The 20,510-nt window shown below is 38.0% G+C and overlaps 1 protein-coding gene across 1 annotated transcript in view; it reads right to left on the minus strand.

The window, feature by feature from the left end:
• TTC29 (tetratricopeptide repeat domain 29) overlaps positions 1-20,510 on the minus strand; it is a 157,135-nt gene that overhangs the window by 61,349 nt on the left and 75,276 nt on the right. Inside the window, exon 6 of the mRNA XM_065877199.1 lies at positions 16,410-16,495. Coding sequence (XP_065733271.1) covers positions 16,410-16,495 — 86 coding nt within the window. The remainder of the gene's footprint in view (positions 1-16,409; positions 16,496-20,510) is intronic.

The following is a 20,510-nucleotide window of genomic DNA, read 5'->3' on the forward strand; positions in this document are numbered from 1 at the left end:
CAGGATACTCAACGATGTTTAATTAATTTGCTATTGTACATTTACTTTGCTTCTGGATTTTTCCCCATTATAAACAACACATAACATTGTATAAAAAAGTTATAGCTGAATCTCTGAATATATTAATAATTATACAAACAATATTACAGCTAAATATTTGTATACATTAATAATTATTTCCTTTAGATAAATTCTGAAATGAGTAATTCCTGAGTCAAAAGATATGCAAAATTGTGAGTGTTCTTAAAACAGAACAAAGCTACCATTTATTGAATGCTTACTAAGTGCCAAGCACATTACTATCTTGTCTCATTTAATCCTCACAGCAACTATATCATCCCATTTTATGGGATGGAAAAGGAAGCTTAGAAATCAAATGATTTGCACGGGTGTAGCTGACACTGTCAGTGCCGCTCCTGTCATCTCTGCAGCCAAAGGCTGCTGAGGCAGCACCTGGAATTTTCTGTCTGATGGCTGGCCTCATGGTAAACTGGAATTGCCAGAGAATGTGTCCCTGGAAGCAGCTCTCAACCAACAGAGGCTGCGAATTGGTGGATAAATACACCAGCTCCCTTGTTCCTCCATTGGGATAACTGATCTGTTTCCCAGAGTGTGCCAGCAGGATGGAGTTCCATTGGCGGCAACACACCTTCTGTGGCCTCCTTCTTTGGCTGGATGCTTCTGCTTGTGGAACCTCTCCCAGATAAACAACCTGTACTCAAAACCATGTCTCAAAGTCTGCTACTGGGGAACCCAAATCAAAACATCAAGATGGTTAGTTGAATACTAGTGCAAAAATGTCCACCAGAAACTCAAAGAACTCTTTGTGAGCTTTGTAAAAAAAAAACAAACATCTAAATATCTCAAATATCTATTTGAGCAAGAACCATGAGACACATTCAGGCTGCAATCAAAAAGCATTTTGTCACTGCTACATTATGTGATTATTTATTATGAAACTCTAGCACACAGAATCAAGTTAGCCGCACTCTTTAGAGCAGGGCACACTATTGATTTGTGCACGCCCTCTCGATTGTTTTTAATAAATTTTTTTCTCCATTCTCTCTCCCTCTTTTATTCCCTTTCCACTCAAAGGCCCTCTGTAACATGTCACTGAAGAGTTTCTCTGTGGAGTGGGGCTGGCACCACAGGGTAATCATATACTAACTGGCCCCCACCCATCACTCTGAACGAGACTCCACTTCTAACCATAGTTCCTGCTGTTTCACATCCTTGCCAGACTTTGATACTATTTGACCTTCTAATTTTTTTGCCTCTAGGTCACACTTTTATGTAAAAGAATATTAACCTTCTCCCTTGAAACGCTCACAAACGAAAGCTGTTACATACTAGAAAAAAAGAGGGTCAAAAGAAGACATTCATGAAAAAAACGGTGATTAAATCTTCAACAAGTCGATTTTTATTAGTTATTAACTAAACTTTTACACGTTTATTTAGGGAGAGGGTTGAAATTACTGGGTAAAATAGTTTTTAAATATTTTTAAGTATATAGATTGAATATTAGTAGTATAGGATTAATGCTATCTTTTAGAGTCTAGTATACGTTGTTTTTATTGAGCACTAATATACTGATAATCTCTATAAGTCAATACGGCTGTTAATTGAAGATCAAGAAACTATCTACACTGCAGATACATTTGAGAATACTTTGGATAAGTTTTAAGATGTTGAATGACATTTTTCTTTCTGAAGTTATCCCTCTCATGTTGTAGAGGAAAAATATACAATTTGGCTCGATTTATAATGATGAAGTATGATCTGCACAGGATTGCTGTTTAACCCATCTAATCCTATAATCATCCCTGGCTTCTTGCAGGTGTGATGCCTCTTCTTTGGGGGCCTCTGGATTAACGTTTGCTAACAGCTGTGCCGTTGCCTCTAGGTCTGTCATACAATTAGTCTTGTGATGAACTATGCAGGTTGCTTTATTGCTCCAGAGAACATTTTCATATGCTAGGCCTTGAACTTTAAGGAGTCTACATACATTATGTTCCATATGTCACTATTCGGGATAGTTGATTAGAGTCTCAATTTTCAGAGTCTTGAAGTTCACCCTCTTTAGAATGAACCAAATAGAAATAATTATCCTTCTCTTCATTTTCTCTCAAAGCAGATATCCGAAATTTGTGCACTATTTCTTAAAATGACTGGAAACAAAAATTTCAGCAGCTTTGAAAAGAGCTAGTCTAGCAGCACTTTTTTTTTTACAAGAAATAATAATAATATTCAGAAAGTTTTGATTAAAGTGGTATTCTAGAGCTCAAGGGAATTTAAAACCAGCTTTCACATTTAAAAAATAAATAAATAAATTTTATTACTAGAAAATCACTGTTTATATTCATTTAGGCCATGAACTTTCTTTCCTGACATAAAACTTCTTTTCATTTCCGTGAAAGTCTACAACTTGTAAATTTTGCCATACAGATTACTGTTTTTAAAAATACAGACTTCTGGGCTTCCCTGGTGGTGCAGTGGTTGAGAGTCCGCCTGCCGATGCGGGGGACACAGGTTCATGCCCTGGTCCGGGAGGATCCCACATGCCGTGGAGCGGCTGGGCCCGTGAGCCATGGCCGCTGAGCCTGCGCATCCGGAGCCTGTGCTCCGCAACAGGAGAGGCTACAACAGTGAGAGGCCCGCATACCACACACACACACACAAAAAAAAAAAACAACAAAAAACCAGACTTTTATTTTTTCTTGAGTTTTTAAATTTTTCTATAATGCTTTTGTCATTTAAGTGACAAATACTGTAATTTCTATGAGAAGTACCATTATGTATTCATCATTTAAAAAGAAGAAAAACACACATGCTATTTTCCTAAGCTGTAACATTGTAAAGAAAAAGAACCATTAGGAAACCTAAAAAAATAAATAAATAAAGGGTTTAAAGAGAGTTAGCTCCCCATTAACAGGGAAATTTTAAAATTTAATTTACTAAGATTTTAGTCTGCAGTCTTTGCTACAGAAATTTTTATTAACTTGTTACTGTAAGGTCATCTGTTTTAATGCTTTAGAAAGGTCATGACTTTAAATACAGAGATAACAGTAGCAAAATTATTAGTAAAACATTTTATGTTTTCATAATCTCCAAATTATTAAAACACATTTTTAATGAGCTACTTAAAATACTATTTTCCAAATAAGGCTAACTGTTCAAAAGGTATTAAATAACATCAGATGTGGAATACACACATACCATGCTGTAAGTTATTGCTTAATAATTTAGAGTAATAGAATTCTATGATTTGGAAATAAATCCATTTTTTAAAATTAGGAAATATGACTATTTTCTTCTTATATCGGTGTTTTTTTTAATCCTATGACCTTTTTTTGCTTGTCAGATAAGGATATTTTGAACATTTCTCTACTTAGCAAAATGTATAGAATGAAAATGAAGGAAGCGCTAATTTGGATAGTGGTTGGGGTGTGTGTGTGGAGGGTCTACGATGCCGAATAGAAAGAGGCCTGCATGGCGACAACTGGGGGAAATGGGATATGGGACAGCTGCTCCTTTAGATTCCCGAGAAGGAGACTGCTTGAGGTGGGTCATGAGCCAAAAGGATAAGGCGGATAAAAACTCTGATGCAAAGCAGGAAAATGACTGCCGAGTCCCTTGAGCTTACACCTGAACCGTCTCAAGCTGCATGGCGAGCCCTCTGTAGCATGCTTCCCAAGCTGGTGATGAACTACACAGGACCAGGAGGCGCACTGGCTGCACACAGGACTGTCTGCCTGTTTTGTATAATGATAACCAGAGGTCCTCTGGGAGGAGGAGGCCATGTTTCCTCTGTGCCAGCATCTGAGCTCCTCTCAGACACTGAGGCCATTAAACAGGAACAGAAGGGTCAATTTTAGGTAATGATTTCTAATTGCAAGTAAAGACAACTTCTATTGTTGTCGACAGTGAAGAGCTCTGATCTTTAAGAAATGACTCATATTTCTTTTTTGGGGGGAGATAAATGCCTTTTTTAACTCAAGGAAAAGTTATTAATAAATTAATAAAAAGTTTTCCATAAAATGTTGGTTTATTATATTTCCATTAGAAAAATATGTGCCACTACAAAGATAAATGTAAGCACTATGTAATTTACATATGATACATTTAGTGAATTACGGTTAAGAAAAAAATAAGTACAAAGCAGGAGCTCTCAATAGATACTCAGTAAATATTACCTACTAGAGTATCATTGCTGTCAGTGCTCAGTGCTAATTATATCATAGCCTGTAGTAATAATGGTACCTTACATCTGAAAACTGTTGGTAGTCTAAAGTGTAAAGATACTTTTATTTCTTTTGATTTTCACAAAGATATAGTGAAGCTGTCATCGTCATCCTTATTTTACAAATGAAACTGAGCCTCCAAGAAATTAACTGACTAAGCTAAGGTCAGCAGCTCGTATGTGGCAGACAGGCCTAAGAGCCATCTCTTCCAACTTCAACTCTCACATGCTCTTTCTACACCGTAGTTACCTTCCTTATAAAGACTATAGCTCAAAACCTACTGTCAGTTCAAATATTTAACCACTTAACAATTAGAGATAACACTTATATGTGAAATCTAAAAAAAAAAAAAGATACAAATGAACTTATTTACAAAACAGAAATAGACTCACAGACATAGAAAATAAACTAATGGTTACAAAAGGGGAAAGGGGGGCATAAATTAGGAATTTGGCATTAACAGATACTACTATATATAAAATAGGTAAACAACAAGGACCTACTGTGTAGCACAGGGAACTATATTTAACATCTTGTAATAACCTATAATGGAAAAGAATCTGGAAAAGAAAAAAATATATATATATATAAAGAATAAATATATATTCATATGTATATGTGAATCACTTTGCTGGTACACCTGAAACATTGTATAATAAATCAACTATACTTCAATAAAAAAACAATTAGAGAGATATTGCTATTACAATTGAACTATATTACATAAAGATGATCTTTATCATGTAACATACTTTCTAAATAAAATCCTACTTCCAACAGCTTTTTAAAGACTTTCACCTACATATTTAACATTTTATCCTATGTTAACTGTTGGTTTGGGAATACTTGGGCCTAGAGCAAAAATCAGAAATTGTGATTTCTGTAGATGTTTGACCATCTAGCACTTTGGAAACTAGTTATTTTATGCATATTAATGGTAATATAATAGTCACAGTTTTCTATATGTTAGACTTTATGCCACAAACTTTACACACGTTTTCTCACTTAATTTTCACAGAGCTGTGCTGAGTTAGGGAGCAGTATTATTCCCATTTTACAGACGAAGAAACTAATGCTCAGAATCGTCACTTTGCTTATGTAATGTCATATGGTACGCTGATAGCAGAGCTGGGATTCCATCCTCCATCAGCTGATTTTAAAGTCCACCATCTTAACCATTTCACATTGTCCTCTCTTTTCAAAGAGTTGTTAAATGTACTCTCTAAAAAGCAATTGAGAGTTCCTTATCTGAAGAATGCTAGCATTTACTGCCTTTACTTCATGCAGACTTCTAAGAATCACAGATTTGGTAACAGATGTGAGCATTGTATCCACTCAGGCAACTCTAACTAAATATTATGATACCCTATTAAACTGGTCCTAAACTTCTCACAGTCTAGTACACAGAGCTGAAAGAAGACAGGAAAGGGTGAAAGGCAGATTGAAGAAGCAATTCCTCCTGTAGACAAACTGATTCAGACTATGTGCATTAGTAGGTATGGTCCATCAGAAAGATTTATCATATCATCCTATACTGCAAATGTGCAGAACTTTGCAGAGTTGAAGCATGTGAATGAATGCACCAAAGACCTAAATGAAGATAGAGCCTCAGAGCACCTCTTTCTCCATCTCTCCTTTGCCTTGGTCCTTGGCTTCTTTACTTTCTTTCCATTTCTCTCTTTTTTTTTTTTTTTTTTAACATTTCTTTTCTTTTCACATATAGTTTTCAACAATGTGTCACATAAAGAGCAAGAGAATCAGGCTTCCCTGGTGGCACAGCGGTTGAGAGTCCACCTGCCGATGCAGGGGACACAGGTTCATGCCCCGGTCCGGGAAGATCCCACATATCGCGGAGCGGCTGGGCCCGTGAGCCATGGCCGCTGAGCCTGCGCGTCCGGAGCCTGTGCTCCGCAACAGGAGAGGCCACAGCAGTGAGAGGCCCGCGTTAAAAAAAAAAAAAAAAAAAAAAGAGCAAGAGAATCAAAAGCAATTCCTGCACGAGTATTTGTTTCCTTTCCCAGCTACTAGTTCTGGCCTGGCCCACTCCTCCTTCCTCCCCCAAACCAGCCCCCCATACTGGGCCTCTACTATGCAGATGAGAGTTAGAATTTTGGGGGGGAAGAGTAAGGATAGAAGAAGTAGAAATGAGTCTGCTAAAAAGAACCACAATTTCTTTTAAATTTATTTTATTAAAGTATAGTACTTTACAATGTTGTGTTAATTTCTACTGTATAGCAAAGTGATTCAGTTATACATATATACATATACATTCTTTTCATATTCTTTTCCCTTATGGTTAATCACAGGAAACTATGAATATAGTTCCCAGTACTATACAGTAGGACTTTGTTGTCCGACCATTCCATATATAATACTTTGCATCTGCTAATACCAAACTCCCAATCCATCTCTCCCCCACTCCACCTCCCCCTTGGCAACCACAGGTCTGTTCTCAATGTCTGTGAGTCTGTTTCTGTTTCATAGATAGGTTCATCTGCGTCATATTTCAGATTCCACATATAAGTGATATCATATGGTGTCTGACTTACTTCACTTAGTATGATAATCTCTAGGTCCGTCCATGTTGCTGCAAATGGCATTATTTCATTCTTTTTTATGGCTCAGTAGTATTCCATTATATATATATACCACATCTTCTTTATCCATTCATCTGTCCATGGACATTTAGGTTGTTTCCATGTCTTGGCTTATTGTAAATAGTGCTGCTATGAACACTGGGGTGCATGTATGTTTTCGAATTGGAGTTTTCTCTAGATATATGCCCAGGAGTGGGATTGTTGGATCATATGGCAACTCTACTTTGAGTTTTTTGAGGAACCTCCATACTGTTTTCCATAGTGGCTACACTAATTTACTTTCCCACCAATGGTGTATGAGGGTTCCCTTTTCTCCACACCTTCTCCAGCATTTGTTATTGGTAGACTTTTTAATGATGGCCATTCTGACCAGTGTGAGGTGTACCTTATTATAGTTTTGACTTGCATTTCTCTAATAATTAGCAATGTTGAGCATCTTTTCATGTGCCTGTTGAAGAGATGTGAGAAAGAAAAGCAGGCAGATGAGAGAGGGAAGGGAGAGGGGTGATTAACCATGTGTGAGTGGAACACAGGAAGGAACTTTGGGGTCCAGAGAGTGACATGAAGATACAGGCTTCAGGATATCTAGAGAAAGACAAATTGAAAAAAAATTTTAAATGGAAGGAGAGAAGAGTCTAAACGATGTTACTGTGAGTTAAGAACTTTACCTCTTGTTCTTTGAGGACAAGTAAGGAGAAATTGATATTACTTTCCTTTTAGCTTGGTGGATGTTTTCCTTTTAATATGGTATTCCACCAAGAGAGCCATGAAGAGCTCACATTTATTCAGGTTGCATCATGGTTTCATGGTAGATAAAAATCTTCACTTATAAAAGTGACCAAAAGGAAAATTTGTTTTATGTATGTTACCTTAGAATCTGCCAAGGCATGTATGTGTCAGCTAGATTACCATTTAGATGAAGAGCCCACTGTCATCAAGGATGGAGTGACTTTTAAGGGAGAAGGTATCAAATTGAACACAGAAGAAACTAAATGGAAACAACTGTAAGAATCCCCAAACTTTCTGTGCCTTAAACATTACAAATCAAATAAATCATCCTTTGTTAAAAATGCCTGCTGATATATAATAGCTTTGTCTTTGTTTGCATCTATTGAGTTAAAATAATAAATAAAATTTAATTACAATTACTTAGTGAAAACTTAAGAATATATCATTTTACAAATATGACCCATACCCTCCATTGTTAATATTTACCTACAATCCATTAGCTGCTAGAATATTAGTGTAACTATTTTTTTCTGCTACATCGTTTACATGCATTTCTCTATGGGGTGCTGCTGATGAGGCTAGAGATTTGGGTTAACCATGCATACAAGCTAACACCAGTATTAGAAGCATTCTAAGTTATTATAAAGATGATGACATGTCTTCAAACATACAAATAGCTACTGTTTTGTATATGGAATAATTAAATACTAGGACAAGAATTTTGTACTACAAAAGCAAAATCAATATGGTGAATTTTCCTTTCACAATATAATTTTTGATAGGCTACATTATCACTAAACAATGGGAAGCAAATAACTCACTGAATGTACCGAAGACAAAGTAAAGTTGATGTTCCTAAGATTAGTAAGTGGAATAGAGCATTTAGAGAGAAAGAAAATTCGTGCATGAAAACAATTTACTACGATAGGACCATCCTTTTTCTTAAAATAACTTTATGGTTGCAATATTTGATTGCGGGAGCTGGGCCAACTTTGCATAAGGTCTTGAATGTGATTTTTGGTAAAATATTTTTCTCTTTGAAATCTTAGGACTTCATAAGATACATTTTTTTTTTCTTTTTTTTGCGGTACAACGGCCTCTCCTTGCTGTGGCCTCTCCCGCCGCAGAGCACAGGCTCCAGATGCGCAGGCCCAGCGGCAACGGCTCAGGGGCCCAGCCGCTCCGTGGCACGTGGGATCCTCCCGGACCGGGGCACAAACCCCTGTCCCCCGCATTGGCAGGCGGACTCCCAACCACTGCGCCACCAGGGAAGCCCTCATAAGATGTATTTACTTTCTAAAATTCAGAATCTACTCTACTTGGAACATTTTCAGGTGGAAATTGATGATGGCCAAAGGGAATTACTACTTTCCTCAGCACCTGATTGATATACGTGGGTAGCTTTCTCCTCTTTAAATGTCAGTGTCTCTGTGACCTGCTGCACAGGTTTATTACAGGAACTATCACTTCTCTTCACCAAATGCCCTTTTCTCATTAGTAGATTTCAGCCCTAAATAAATCCATTATTTGTTTTTAACTTAGTGCTAGTCCATCATTCAGTAAAGAATGCTTGGTCAGCAAGGAATGGATGACCAAACCTTATTTATACACTTGTCAACATATTCTTCTATTACATGTATTAATCATTTATTAATAAATTAAAGCTTTTCAATTGAGATACATTAGCAAAATTTCAGAGTCCCTTCTGTTTCAGATCATCAGAACCATTAATTAGGGATATTTACCTGTGACAGGTTTCTCTAAGCCAAGATTCTTTGAAAAATTCACGTAAAAATCTTTAAACAGATGAACATTACTGGAAGGGAGAAGAAATTTGTTAGAGGTAGTGGTTGAATCTAGGGGCAAGATCCTGAAAATTGGAAAATATTCCAAATTATAAGCTTAAAATACAAGTGAGAGAATAAAAACAGTGTACAGAATTGATGATGAGATAGACTGAATATGAAAAGGCAATGTTAAATCTAACTGGACAGCTTCTCACGCTGGTTCCCACATGACGAAGCTGATTTCAAGGCATTCTTACTGCCCTCCAGAACTACAGTGTGACAGAAACACCATCGATGCTTTAGAACAGATGAAGATAGTGTTGGTAATACTGCACAGGGTGGGAAAGTAGGATAAAAAAGGACTTCAAAAGAAAAATTCTTTTTTTATGTGTTGAATTTTTACCTTGTGATTAGATAACCAGGCAGATACCTAATCAACCAATCAGGGAATCAATCTTATTTATTAATTGATCATGTAATTCTTCTTTTACAATACATTCACTAAATAAGGTGTGGGTTTCCAATAGACATCTTGTAAACTAGAAGCCATGCCTTCAGATGGAGAGCAGCTGCAGAAGGAAAGACAGGCTGTAGTTTGCAAATAGAAAATAGGTCACTAGTTTATACGATCACCTTCACCAAGTCCAGAAAGAAAAAAGTGAAAAGGCACAGGGAACTTTATCCAGTGTCCTGTGATAAACCATAATGGAAAAGAATATAAAAAAATAATGTATATATAACTGAATCACTTTGCTGTTCAGCAGAAATTAACACAACATTGTGTATCAACTGTACTTCAATAAAATAAATTTTAGAAAAACTGAAAGGGGATTCAAACTCAAGTCGGAAGAATGTCCTTTTATATCTGAAAGGAAGGAGGGAAAAGTGGCTAAAGTAAGATACTAGAGAGAATGAAAAGATGGTGGCCATCTATCTGAAATCAAAGCAAGATGTCAGGTTTTGTGGGAACTAATTTCAGTGCAACAGCAAAAACACGCTGCCCTCTAAAATCAGCCCGAGCTGGAAGACCTCCATGCCCCGAATCAGGTACAACTGTTCAGTGTCCACTCTCCACCCAGCCACACCCCAGTGCCAAATTCCCATTCTCTGGTGATTCCCTGGTACCTGTTTCCTGCCTCCTGTTTTCCAGCTGTGAATCTGATGCATTTTCGAGTTTGCTTTTAGCATCTTGTATCTAGACCTGACAACAGATTCTTCACTGGCACTGCAGCTCTGCCCATGGGTCTGGCTCAAATCTTATGCTCGATTCCTGCAAATTCTCAGTTCTGGGTGAGCTGTGTTCCAAAAAGGTAACAATATTCTGCCTCAAGCAAGTCCCTGGTTCTTCCCAACCACACAGGCTACTCTTGACAGTAGCAGTGAGCCAAGGCCTGGAATATGGCCTGCCTGGTTTTCCAAAGACTCTGCCCTGCCTGGAGAGTTACATGACAAGAATGAACTAACCTTGACTCTCAGTGAGGTACATGCCTGGGTAAGGGGGTTGAGATCTTACTGGAAATATCTGCAAGGGGCTCTCTCATTCCAGCCCCAAACAGGGATAGGAGACAGAAGGAATGTGCTCATTTCTCTCCTTTAGACATGCTGGTTTCCTTGGCTTACATGCCATCATCTATTCCTGGTTTTCCTGCTACCTCTCCAGAGACACTGCTTAATCTCCTTGGCACCTCCTTCTCCCAGCTTGGCCCTTGAACTTTTGCATTCAACATTAACTGTCTCTAGGAAATCTCCTGCACTCAACAATTTCAATATGCTGAAAACTTGCAAATTTATACAGCCTCAAATTTACACAGCATCTTCAATCCAGACCTCCTCTTGAGCTCCAGGCCCACATATACCACTGTCTATAGATCTCTCTTTGGCTATCTCAAAAACTCCTCAAACTCAACATATTCAAAACTGAACTCCTCGTTTACCCCCAAGCCTGGGCGTCCTGTGGCATCCCCCACCAGAGGCCATGCAGCTCTACAGCCAGGAACCTAGGCCCATCTGGACCCCACTGTCTCCTGCACCTCCCAGATTTAATCTAATTCCAAGTCCTCCAGAACTTCTGAATCTATTTCCTTCCATATTCACTACTACTACTAAAGCCCAGAGACTTAGTTGATTAGTGTAAAAATAATAAAAGCTACTAATTATCAAAAGTTTTTATATACCAGGCAGGCACTCTTTTAAAACTTGATATAAATTGTCTTTTCTAATAATCCTATTATTAGTTTCGTAGGACTGAAGTAACAAGGCAAACTAAATGGCTCAAAAATAAAGGAATGCAAGAGTTCCCTTTTCTCTGCACCCTCTCCAGCATTTATTGTTTGTAAAATTTTTGATGATGGCCATTCTGACCGGTGTGAGGTGATACCTCACTGTAGTTTTGATTTGCATTTCTCTAATAATTAGTGATGTTGAGCATCCTTTCATGTGTTTGTTGGCAATCTGTATATCTTCTTTGGAGAAATGTCTGTTTAGGTCTTCTGCCCATTTTTGGATTGGGTTGTTTGTTATTTTGATATTGAGCTGCATGAGCTGCTTGTATATTTTGGAGATTAATCCTTTGTCAGTTGCTTCGTTTGCAAAGCGTTGCCTTTTCATCTTGTTTATGGTTTCCTTCGCTGTGCTTTTAGGTTTCATTAGGTGCCATTGTTTATTTTTGTTTTTATTTCCCTTTCTCTAGGAGGTGGGTCAAAAAGGATCTTGCTGCGATTTATGTCATAGAGTGTTCTGCCTATGTTTTCCTCTAAGAGTTTTATAGTGTCTGGCCTTACATTTAGGTCTTTAATCTATTTTGAGTTTTGTGTATGGTGTTAGGGAGTGTTCTAATTTCATTCTCTTACATGTAGCTTTCCAGTTTTCCCAGCACCACTTATTGAAGAGGCTGTCTTTTCTCCATTGTATATTCTTGCCTCCTTTATCAAAGATAAGGTGACCATATGTGCATGGGTTTATCTCTGGGCTTTCTATCCGGTTCCATTGATCTATATTTCTGTTTTTGTGTCAGTACCATACTGTCTTGATTACTGTAGCTTTGTGGTATAGTCTGAAGTCCAGGAGCCTGATTTCTCCAGCTCCGTTTTTCTTTCTCAAGATTCCTTTGACTATTCGGGGTCTTTTTTGTTTCTATACAAACTGTGCAATTTTCTGTTCTAGTTCTGTGAAAAATCCCATTGGTAGTTTGATAGGGATTGCATTGAATCTGTAGATTGCTTTGGGTAGTGTAGTCATTTTCAGTGTTGATTCTTCCAATCCGAGAACATGGTATATCTCTCCATCTGTTTGTATCATCTTTAATTACTTTCATCAGTGTCTTATAGTTGGAATGTAAATTGATACAGCCACTATGGAGAACAGTATGGAGATTCCCTAAAAAACTAAAAATAGAACTACCATATGACCCAGCAATCCCACTACTGGGCATATACCCTGAGAAAGCCATAATTCAAAGAGTCATGTACCACAATGTTCATTGCAGCACTATTTGCAATAGCCAGGACATGAAAGCAACCTAAGTGTCCATCGACAGATGAATGGATAAAGAAGATGTGGCACATATATACAATGGAATATTACTCAGCCATAAAAAGAAACGAAATTGAGTTATTGGTAATGAGGGGGATGGACCTAGAGTCTGTCATACAGAGTGAAGTAAGTCAGAAAGAGAAAAACAATTACTGTATGCTATCACATATATATGGAATCTAAAAAAAAAAGATTCTGAAGAACCTAGGGGCAGGACAGGAATGAAGATGCAGACATAGAGAATGGACTTGTGGACACGGGGAGGGGGAAGGGTAAGCTGGGAAGAAGTGACAGAGTGGCATGGACATATGTACACTACCAAATGTAAAATAGATAGCTAGTGGGAAGCAGCCGCATAGCACAGGGAGATCAGCTTGGTGCTTTGTGACCACCTAGAAGGGTGGGATAGGGAGGGTGGGAGTGAGACCAAGAGAGAGGGGATATGGGGATATATGTGTATGTATAGCTGATTCACTTTACTATACAGTAGAAACTAACACAACAATGTAAAGCAATTACACTCCAATAAAGATGTTAAAAGTAAAATAAAGGAATGGATTCTTTCACAGTTTTGAAGCCTAGCAATCTGAAATCAAAGGGTTGGCAGGACCATGTTCTTATGGGGAAGGGATCCTTCCTGTCTCTTCAAGCTTCTGGTGGCTCCAGGCATCCCTGGAGCCACCTGACTTGTGGCACTGCAACTTCAATCTCTACCACCATCTTCACAGGGACTTGTCTTCTGCGGGCATGTCTTCTTGTCTTCTGTCTGTTTCAAACCTCCTTCTGCCTTTTTCTTATAAGGACCCTGTCACTGGATTTAGAGCCCAGCCAGAAAATCCAGCACAATGATCACCTCATCTCAAGAGCCTTAACTTAATTACCTCTGCAAAGACCTTTTTTCTAAGTATGGTAAAATTCATAGATTCCAGGGGTTAGAAAGTGGACATATCTTTTTAAAACACAATTCAACCCCCCAAAAAGTAAATATACTTATTAGTTGAGTCAGTTGAGACTTAGAGAATTTAAGGGATTTGTCCAAGGTCACACAGTTAATATGAATGTGAGCTTCACATTTGATTTATGGCTTCTTTACCTCCAGAAAAATAATTTCAATACTTTTCTGAAAGGAGTAACAGTATCAAGAAATTTGTCACTTGGATGCCAAATGCTGCTTCTTAAATACATTCATTACTAGACTATCCTATACCACTAGTGTTATCTTCCAAAACTATAGATCAGATCCATCATGCCTGGCATGTTGTCTGTCACTTAGAAGGTGCTCAATAAACAGTTGTCAATAAATGAATGAGATCATGCCACCAGCCTCATCAAAGTCACCAAACATTCCACATTGCTTAAAAAATAAGCTTCACATTCCAACAAAGCATTCAAGACCCTCCAACCCTCCAAAAGATTAAAAAGTATAATCCCAGAATTACGATGAATTCCTAATTCTTAGAAAGGCTGTACTTAGAATGAGTACAGCCTTTCTAAGAATGTCCAGAAATCATACAAGAAGAAATTGATAAATTTGGCCACACACATATCTAAAAGTTGATGGAAGAATTTCATAATAAGGCCAAAAAACAGTGGCCTGGAAAAATATTCCCAACATGTATTAATACATATGCCTAATTTCCTAAAGATATACATAGCTCCTGAGGAAACAGGCACCTTCATTTATTGTTGTGTGACAATAAACTTGTTAAGTTTCTTTGAAGGGAAGATTAGAAATAAAAATAAACTTATCTTTAAATTCATATCCTCTCCTCTTTGAACCAGCATTTCCACCCTTAGGAATTTATTCTGTAGATCTTCTCTCACTTTGGCACAAAGCTTTCACTGCTATACCCTTTGTGAAACAAAACTGATTGGAAATAACCTAAATGCCCACCAATAGGAGATAGTTAAATCCATTACAGTACAACTATATCATGGGATACTATGAGTCCCTTTTAAAATGAGGCATGTCTATATATACATTAGTATGGAGGAAGTTAACTCAGGGGACAGAACAGTGTGTATAAAATGTTACCATTTTGTAAACAACAAAAAGGACACACATATATATATGCACCTATATGCCAGGGATACCTATGAATATTTTTGGAAGGATAAACCAGAAACTTGTAACTGTATTTGCCTTTGAGAAAAGAACTGTGAGACTGAGTACAGGGACAGAAGGAAGATTTATTTTTCACTGTAAACTCTATTGTATTGTTTGAATTTATTTTGCCATGTGCCTGCCATGTGATAGAGAGACAGAGAGAATCTATAAGCTAATTTTCACCTAATTTTCCAATTTGATCTCCTACTGTATCCTATCTTGTACATGACAATTCATTGCTTCTCAAACCCACTGACTATGATCATATTGAGAGTGTGGGAGTGTGTGTGTGTCTAATATGCTATCATCCTTGACTCTCACGCTTTCTGCCTGTATAAATCCTGCCCCTCAAAAGCTCTTCTGTGCAACCTTCCTGATCTTCAGTGTTGAAACTAACTACTCTGAACTCAGAAAACCCCTGTTCATCCTGCTTTGAATTATAGTTGTTTACAAGTTGGTCCCCCTAATTCAACTAGCTCCTAAAGGGAAATGTGCATCTTGTTGGCCTCTGCGTTCCTCAAAGTACCTGGAACACAACAGCCTTGCTGTGTGCATGTCATTAACTAAAAAATATTAAGTAGAAGAGTCAACTAGGAAAACCCAAGTCTCTTACGATTAAACCCAATTTTAAGGATGATAGAGGAAAATATTTAGCCCAATCACAGAAATGCTATTTAGCATGAATATCTAAAAGAGCCAACAAGAGCTCCTCAAAGCTGAAAAATAAAGCCAATACTTCTTATCGAATAGGATTATTACATGAGATGTATGTGAAATTCAATAAGAAGTTACAGTTGGAATATATTAGAGGTAAGAGAAGAATGAAAGAAAAATGATTTCAGTTTTAATATGGAAAAGATAGCTCTTGACATTTTGTTTTTGGGTTTTTTAGTCAAACACACCAAGCCCGGTCGTAAAATAGGCAAACACTGATTTTTATCCTGAAGCAGGTTACTTCTCAGATTGGGACTAGCAATGCCTTCCACCTTTGCAGCCCGCCTTCCCTCTGCTCCCCACAAAGGAAAGGTTCACTGCGATGCAATTCAATCTATTGCTTATTAACTACAGTTTTTTCTAAGAAAACTTTCTCAGATCATATTATGTGTGCCGTAATTTTTTTTTTTACTATTTGCTGTCATTTAAACCCATTTCCTCTTGTCCTTGGTGATATAGGAGTGGAGGGTCCCATTACTCCATATATTTAACTTTCATCAATAAAACCAATTTTTAATGCTTCTAGAATAGGGCTATTCTGCTTTAGTCTCTATAAATAGGTACACTGACATCCAGCTCACCCCATTTCTGTTGGCCTTATAACAACATACAATAAAAAATATAAAACAAACATAATAAAATAGAACAAATATAATAAAATAAAAATTAAAAGTGACAGTGATTAAAGTCAACTTGAACTTACTGCTAATGCTGTTTCATACTCTCCAGCAGCCAAGTACGCTAAGCCCAAGTAATAGGAAGCTTCTTCTTCCATCTTTTTGTCATTTCCTAAAACGAAAATGTAGAAAAAATCATTATGGTATTAAAGAAATTGGTTTATTACAACAAACAGAATCTTTGCTTTTTAACAGAGTAGAAAGTTATTATAACAAAGTATACAGATTTATATCAACAATCTCTGAAACCTAACTGTGTACTCATCAAAAAGGCTGACGTTGGAGAAAAGGGAACACTCTTGCACTGCTGGTGGGAATGTGAATTGGTTCAGCCACTATGGAGAACAGTATGGAGGTTCCTTAAAAAACTACAAATAGAACTACCATATGACCCAGCAATCCCACTACTGGGCATATACCCTGAGAAAACCATAATTCAAAAAGAGTCATGTACCAAAATGTTCACTGCAGCTCTATTTACAATAGCCAGGACATGGAAGCAACCTAAATGTCCATAAACAGGTGAATGGATAAAGAAGATGTGGCACATATATATAATGGAATATTACTCAGCCATAAAAAGAAACAAAATTGAGTTATTTGTAGTGAGGTGGATGGACTTAGAGTCTGTCATACAGAGTGAAGTAAGTCAGAAAGAGAGAGACAAATACCGTATGCTAACACATATATATGGAATTTAAGAAAAAAAGGTCATGAAGAACCTAGGGGTAAGACAGGAATAAAGACACAGACCTACTGGAGAACGGACTTGAGGATATGGGGAGGGGGAAGGGTGAGCTGTGACAGGGCGAGAGAGAGGCATGGACATATATACACTACCAAACGTAGGTAGATAGCTAGTGGGAAGCAGCCGCATGGCACAGGGATATCGGCTCGGTGCTTTGTGACCGCCTGGAGGGGTGGGATAGGGAGGGTGAGCGGGAGGGAGACGCAAGAGGGAAGAGATATGGGAACATATGTATATGTATAACTGATTCACTTTGTTATAAAGCAGAAACTAACACACCATTGTAAAGCAATTATACCCCAATAAAGATGTTAAAAAAAAATAAGGCTGATGTTAATACAATTTACCTGGGTCACAGATAATAAGTGAGTAACATGCATTAGCAATATAATTATGAGGAGTTTCCCTCTACATACAAAACCCAGTATTAGCATTTTGACATTCATATATAAATTCCATACCGGTCCACCATGTAAAACCTATAGTCATTCATCATAGCTGCGACTACATATGTGAAATAATTGATAAAGAGTATCAGCCTAGGCTTCCCTGGTGGTGCAGTGGTTGAGAGTCCGCCCGCCGATGCAGGGGACACGGGTTCGTGCCCTGGTCCGGGAAGATCCCACATGCCGCGGAGCGGCTGGGCCCGTGAGCCATGGCCGCTGGGCCTGCGCATCCGGAGCCTGTGCTCCGCAACGGGAGAGGCCACAACAGTGAGAGGCCCGCGTACCGCAAAAAAGAAAAAAAAAAAGTTGATTTTATTTCTACACACGAGCAATGAACAATCTGAAAATAAAAGAAAAAATTCCATTTTCAACAGCATCAAAAAGTATAAAATATTAGAAATAAATGTAACAAACCGAGGGCAAAATGTGTACACTGAAAACTATAAAACATCATTAAAAGAAATTAGATAACATGTAAATAGACTGATAACCATATTCATGAAATGAAAGACAGTGTGAAGATAGCGATATTTCCCAAACTGACCTACAAATTCAATGCAATCCCTATCAAAATCCCAGCTGTCATTTTTGGAGAAGTAGACAGACTGATCCTAAACATCATGTGGAAATATAAGCAATGTGGAAGGACCAAAACAATATTGAAAAAGGACAATTTGGAAGACTCTCACTTTCCAATTTTAAAACTTACTACAAAACCACAATAAAAAATATGTAGTAGTAGAATAAGGACAGACATGAGGATCACTGCAATAGAATTAAGAATCCAGAAAACAACCCTCACATTTATGGTCAATTATCTTTAACAAGGGTCCCAAGGCAATTTATTGAGAAAGAACAGCATTTTCAACAACTGGTACTGGGGCAACTGGATATCCACATACAAAACGTGAAGTTGGACCCTCTTGACATCACACACACACACACACACATACGCACACCTAAATACAGGAGTTAAAACTATAAAACTCTTAGAATAAAGTGCAGAAGTAAATCTTCATGAGTTTGGATTAGTGGAAGCCTTCTTAGTTATGAAACCAAAAGCACAAACAACGAAAGAAAAAACAAATTACTTTGCACTTTATCAAATTAAAAACTCGGGCTTCAATGGATACCATCAGAAGTGAAAAGAAACCAAATCTGATGAAGGACTTGCATCTCGAATATTAGAGGATTCTTGTAACTCAATAATAAAAGGACAAAATAATCCAATTAAAAATGGGCAAAGGAACTGAATAGACATTTCTGCAAAGAAGATATACAAATGGGCAATAAGCACGTGAAAAGATGATCAACATCATTAACCAACAGGGAGATGCAAAATAAATTCACAGTGAGATATCACTTTATACCTACTAAGATGACTACAGTAAAAAGACAGAGAGTAACAGGTAGTGGTGAGGATGTGGCTAAATTGAAACCCTTTATACATTGTTGATGGGAATGTAAAATGGTTCAGCAACTTGGGAAAACTCTTTGCCAGTTCCTCAAGAAGTTAAACATAGAATTGTACCACCCAGCAATGCCACGTCTACGTATATACCCAAAGGAACTGAAAACATGTACACAGATGTTCATAGTAGCATTAATCATAATAGACAAAAGGTGGGAACAACGTAAATGTCCATCAACTGATGAATGGATAAAGAAAATGTGATACAACCATACAATAGTGTATTATTTGGCCATAAAAATGAATGAAGTAGTGATACCATCTACAAGATGGATGAACCTTGAAAACATGATGCTAAGTGAAAGAAGCTGGACTCAAAAGAATACACATAGCATGATTCCATCTGTGTGAACTATCCAGAAGAGGTAAATCCACAGAGATGGAAAGTAGATTAATGGTTGCTAGGGCATAGGGGAAGGAGGGTATGGAGAATGCCTTCTAATGAGTATGGGGTCAGTGTTGATGTTTGTACAACTTTGTGGATTTATTAAAGAGCACTGATGTCTGAAAGATGAAAATAATAGAATAATAGACTCATGAGACCACTGTATGTATGGTACTATACTTGTGCATTACACCAAGGTGTCCTAACTAAGGTGCACAGTGGATGTCAGTCCTCCTTAAGTACCATGTAAATCAATGTGGGAGGCAGGCGTTATCCATGCAATCGTCAGCTTGCTGCTTCAGGTTCCCTGACCAAAGTAGGAGACAACAGTAAGAAGGGATGCTTTGTCCCAGAGCGTTTCAGCGGCTGTCAGAGCTCTGTAAAATGCTGTGCAATCTTTTAACCTGTCTACTATCTTATATGAAAAACATGGGCACAAATATTTACTGGCTTTAAAAGATATTAAAAATTATTACAGCAGAAGAAGCAGAAGAAGCAAGTTTTCTCCTATTCTCTTCATCTGTTCTTCAGAAAGTGAGAGATGCTTTCAGAAAGGAGACGGCTTGGCAGGCTCTGACTATTGGAAGAGGGCCTAGGAACCTTGCTTTCTTTGTGAACAACCTTACAATTTAGCAAATGTGAACCTAAAGTGAAATACCTTTTCTTACCTGATAACATTAACTTACATTAAAAGTCCACATAGGAACTTCCGGGAAGATGGCGGGAGAGTAAGACGCGGAGATCACCTTCCTCCCCCCAGATACACCAGAAATACATCTACACGTGGAACAACTCCTACAGAACACCTACTGAATGCTGGCAGAAGACCTCAGACCTCCCAAAAGGCAAGAAACCCCCACGTACCTGGGTAGGGCAAAAGAAAAAAGAATAAACAGAGACAAAAGGATAGGGACGGGACCTGCACCAGTGGGAGGGAGCTGTGAAGGAGGAAGCCACACACTAGGAAGCCCCTTCGCGGGCGGAGACTTCGGGTGGCGGAAGGGGAAAGCTTCAGAGCTGCGGAGGAGGAGAGCACAGCAACAGGGGTGCAGAGGAAAAAGCGGGGAGATTCCCGCA

Source organism: Phocoena phocoena, chromosome 5 (genome assembly GCF_963924675.1).
Source record: "Phocoena phocoena chromosome 5, mPhoPho1.1, whole genome shotgun sequence".
Taxonomy (NCBI): domain Eukaryota; kingdom Metazoa; phylum Chordata; class Mammalia; order Artiodactyla; family Phocoenidae; genus Phocoena; species Phocoena phocoena.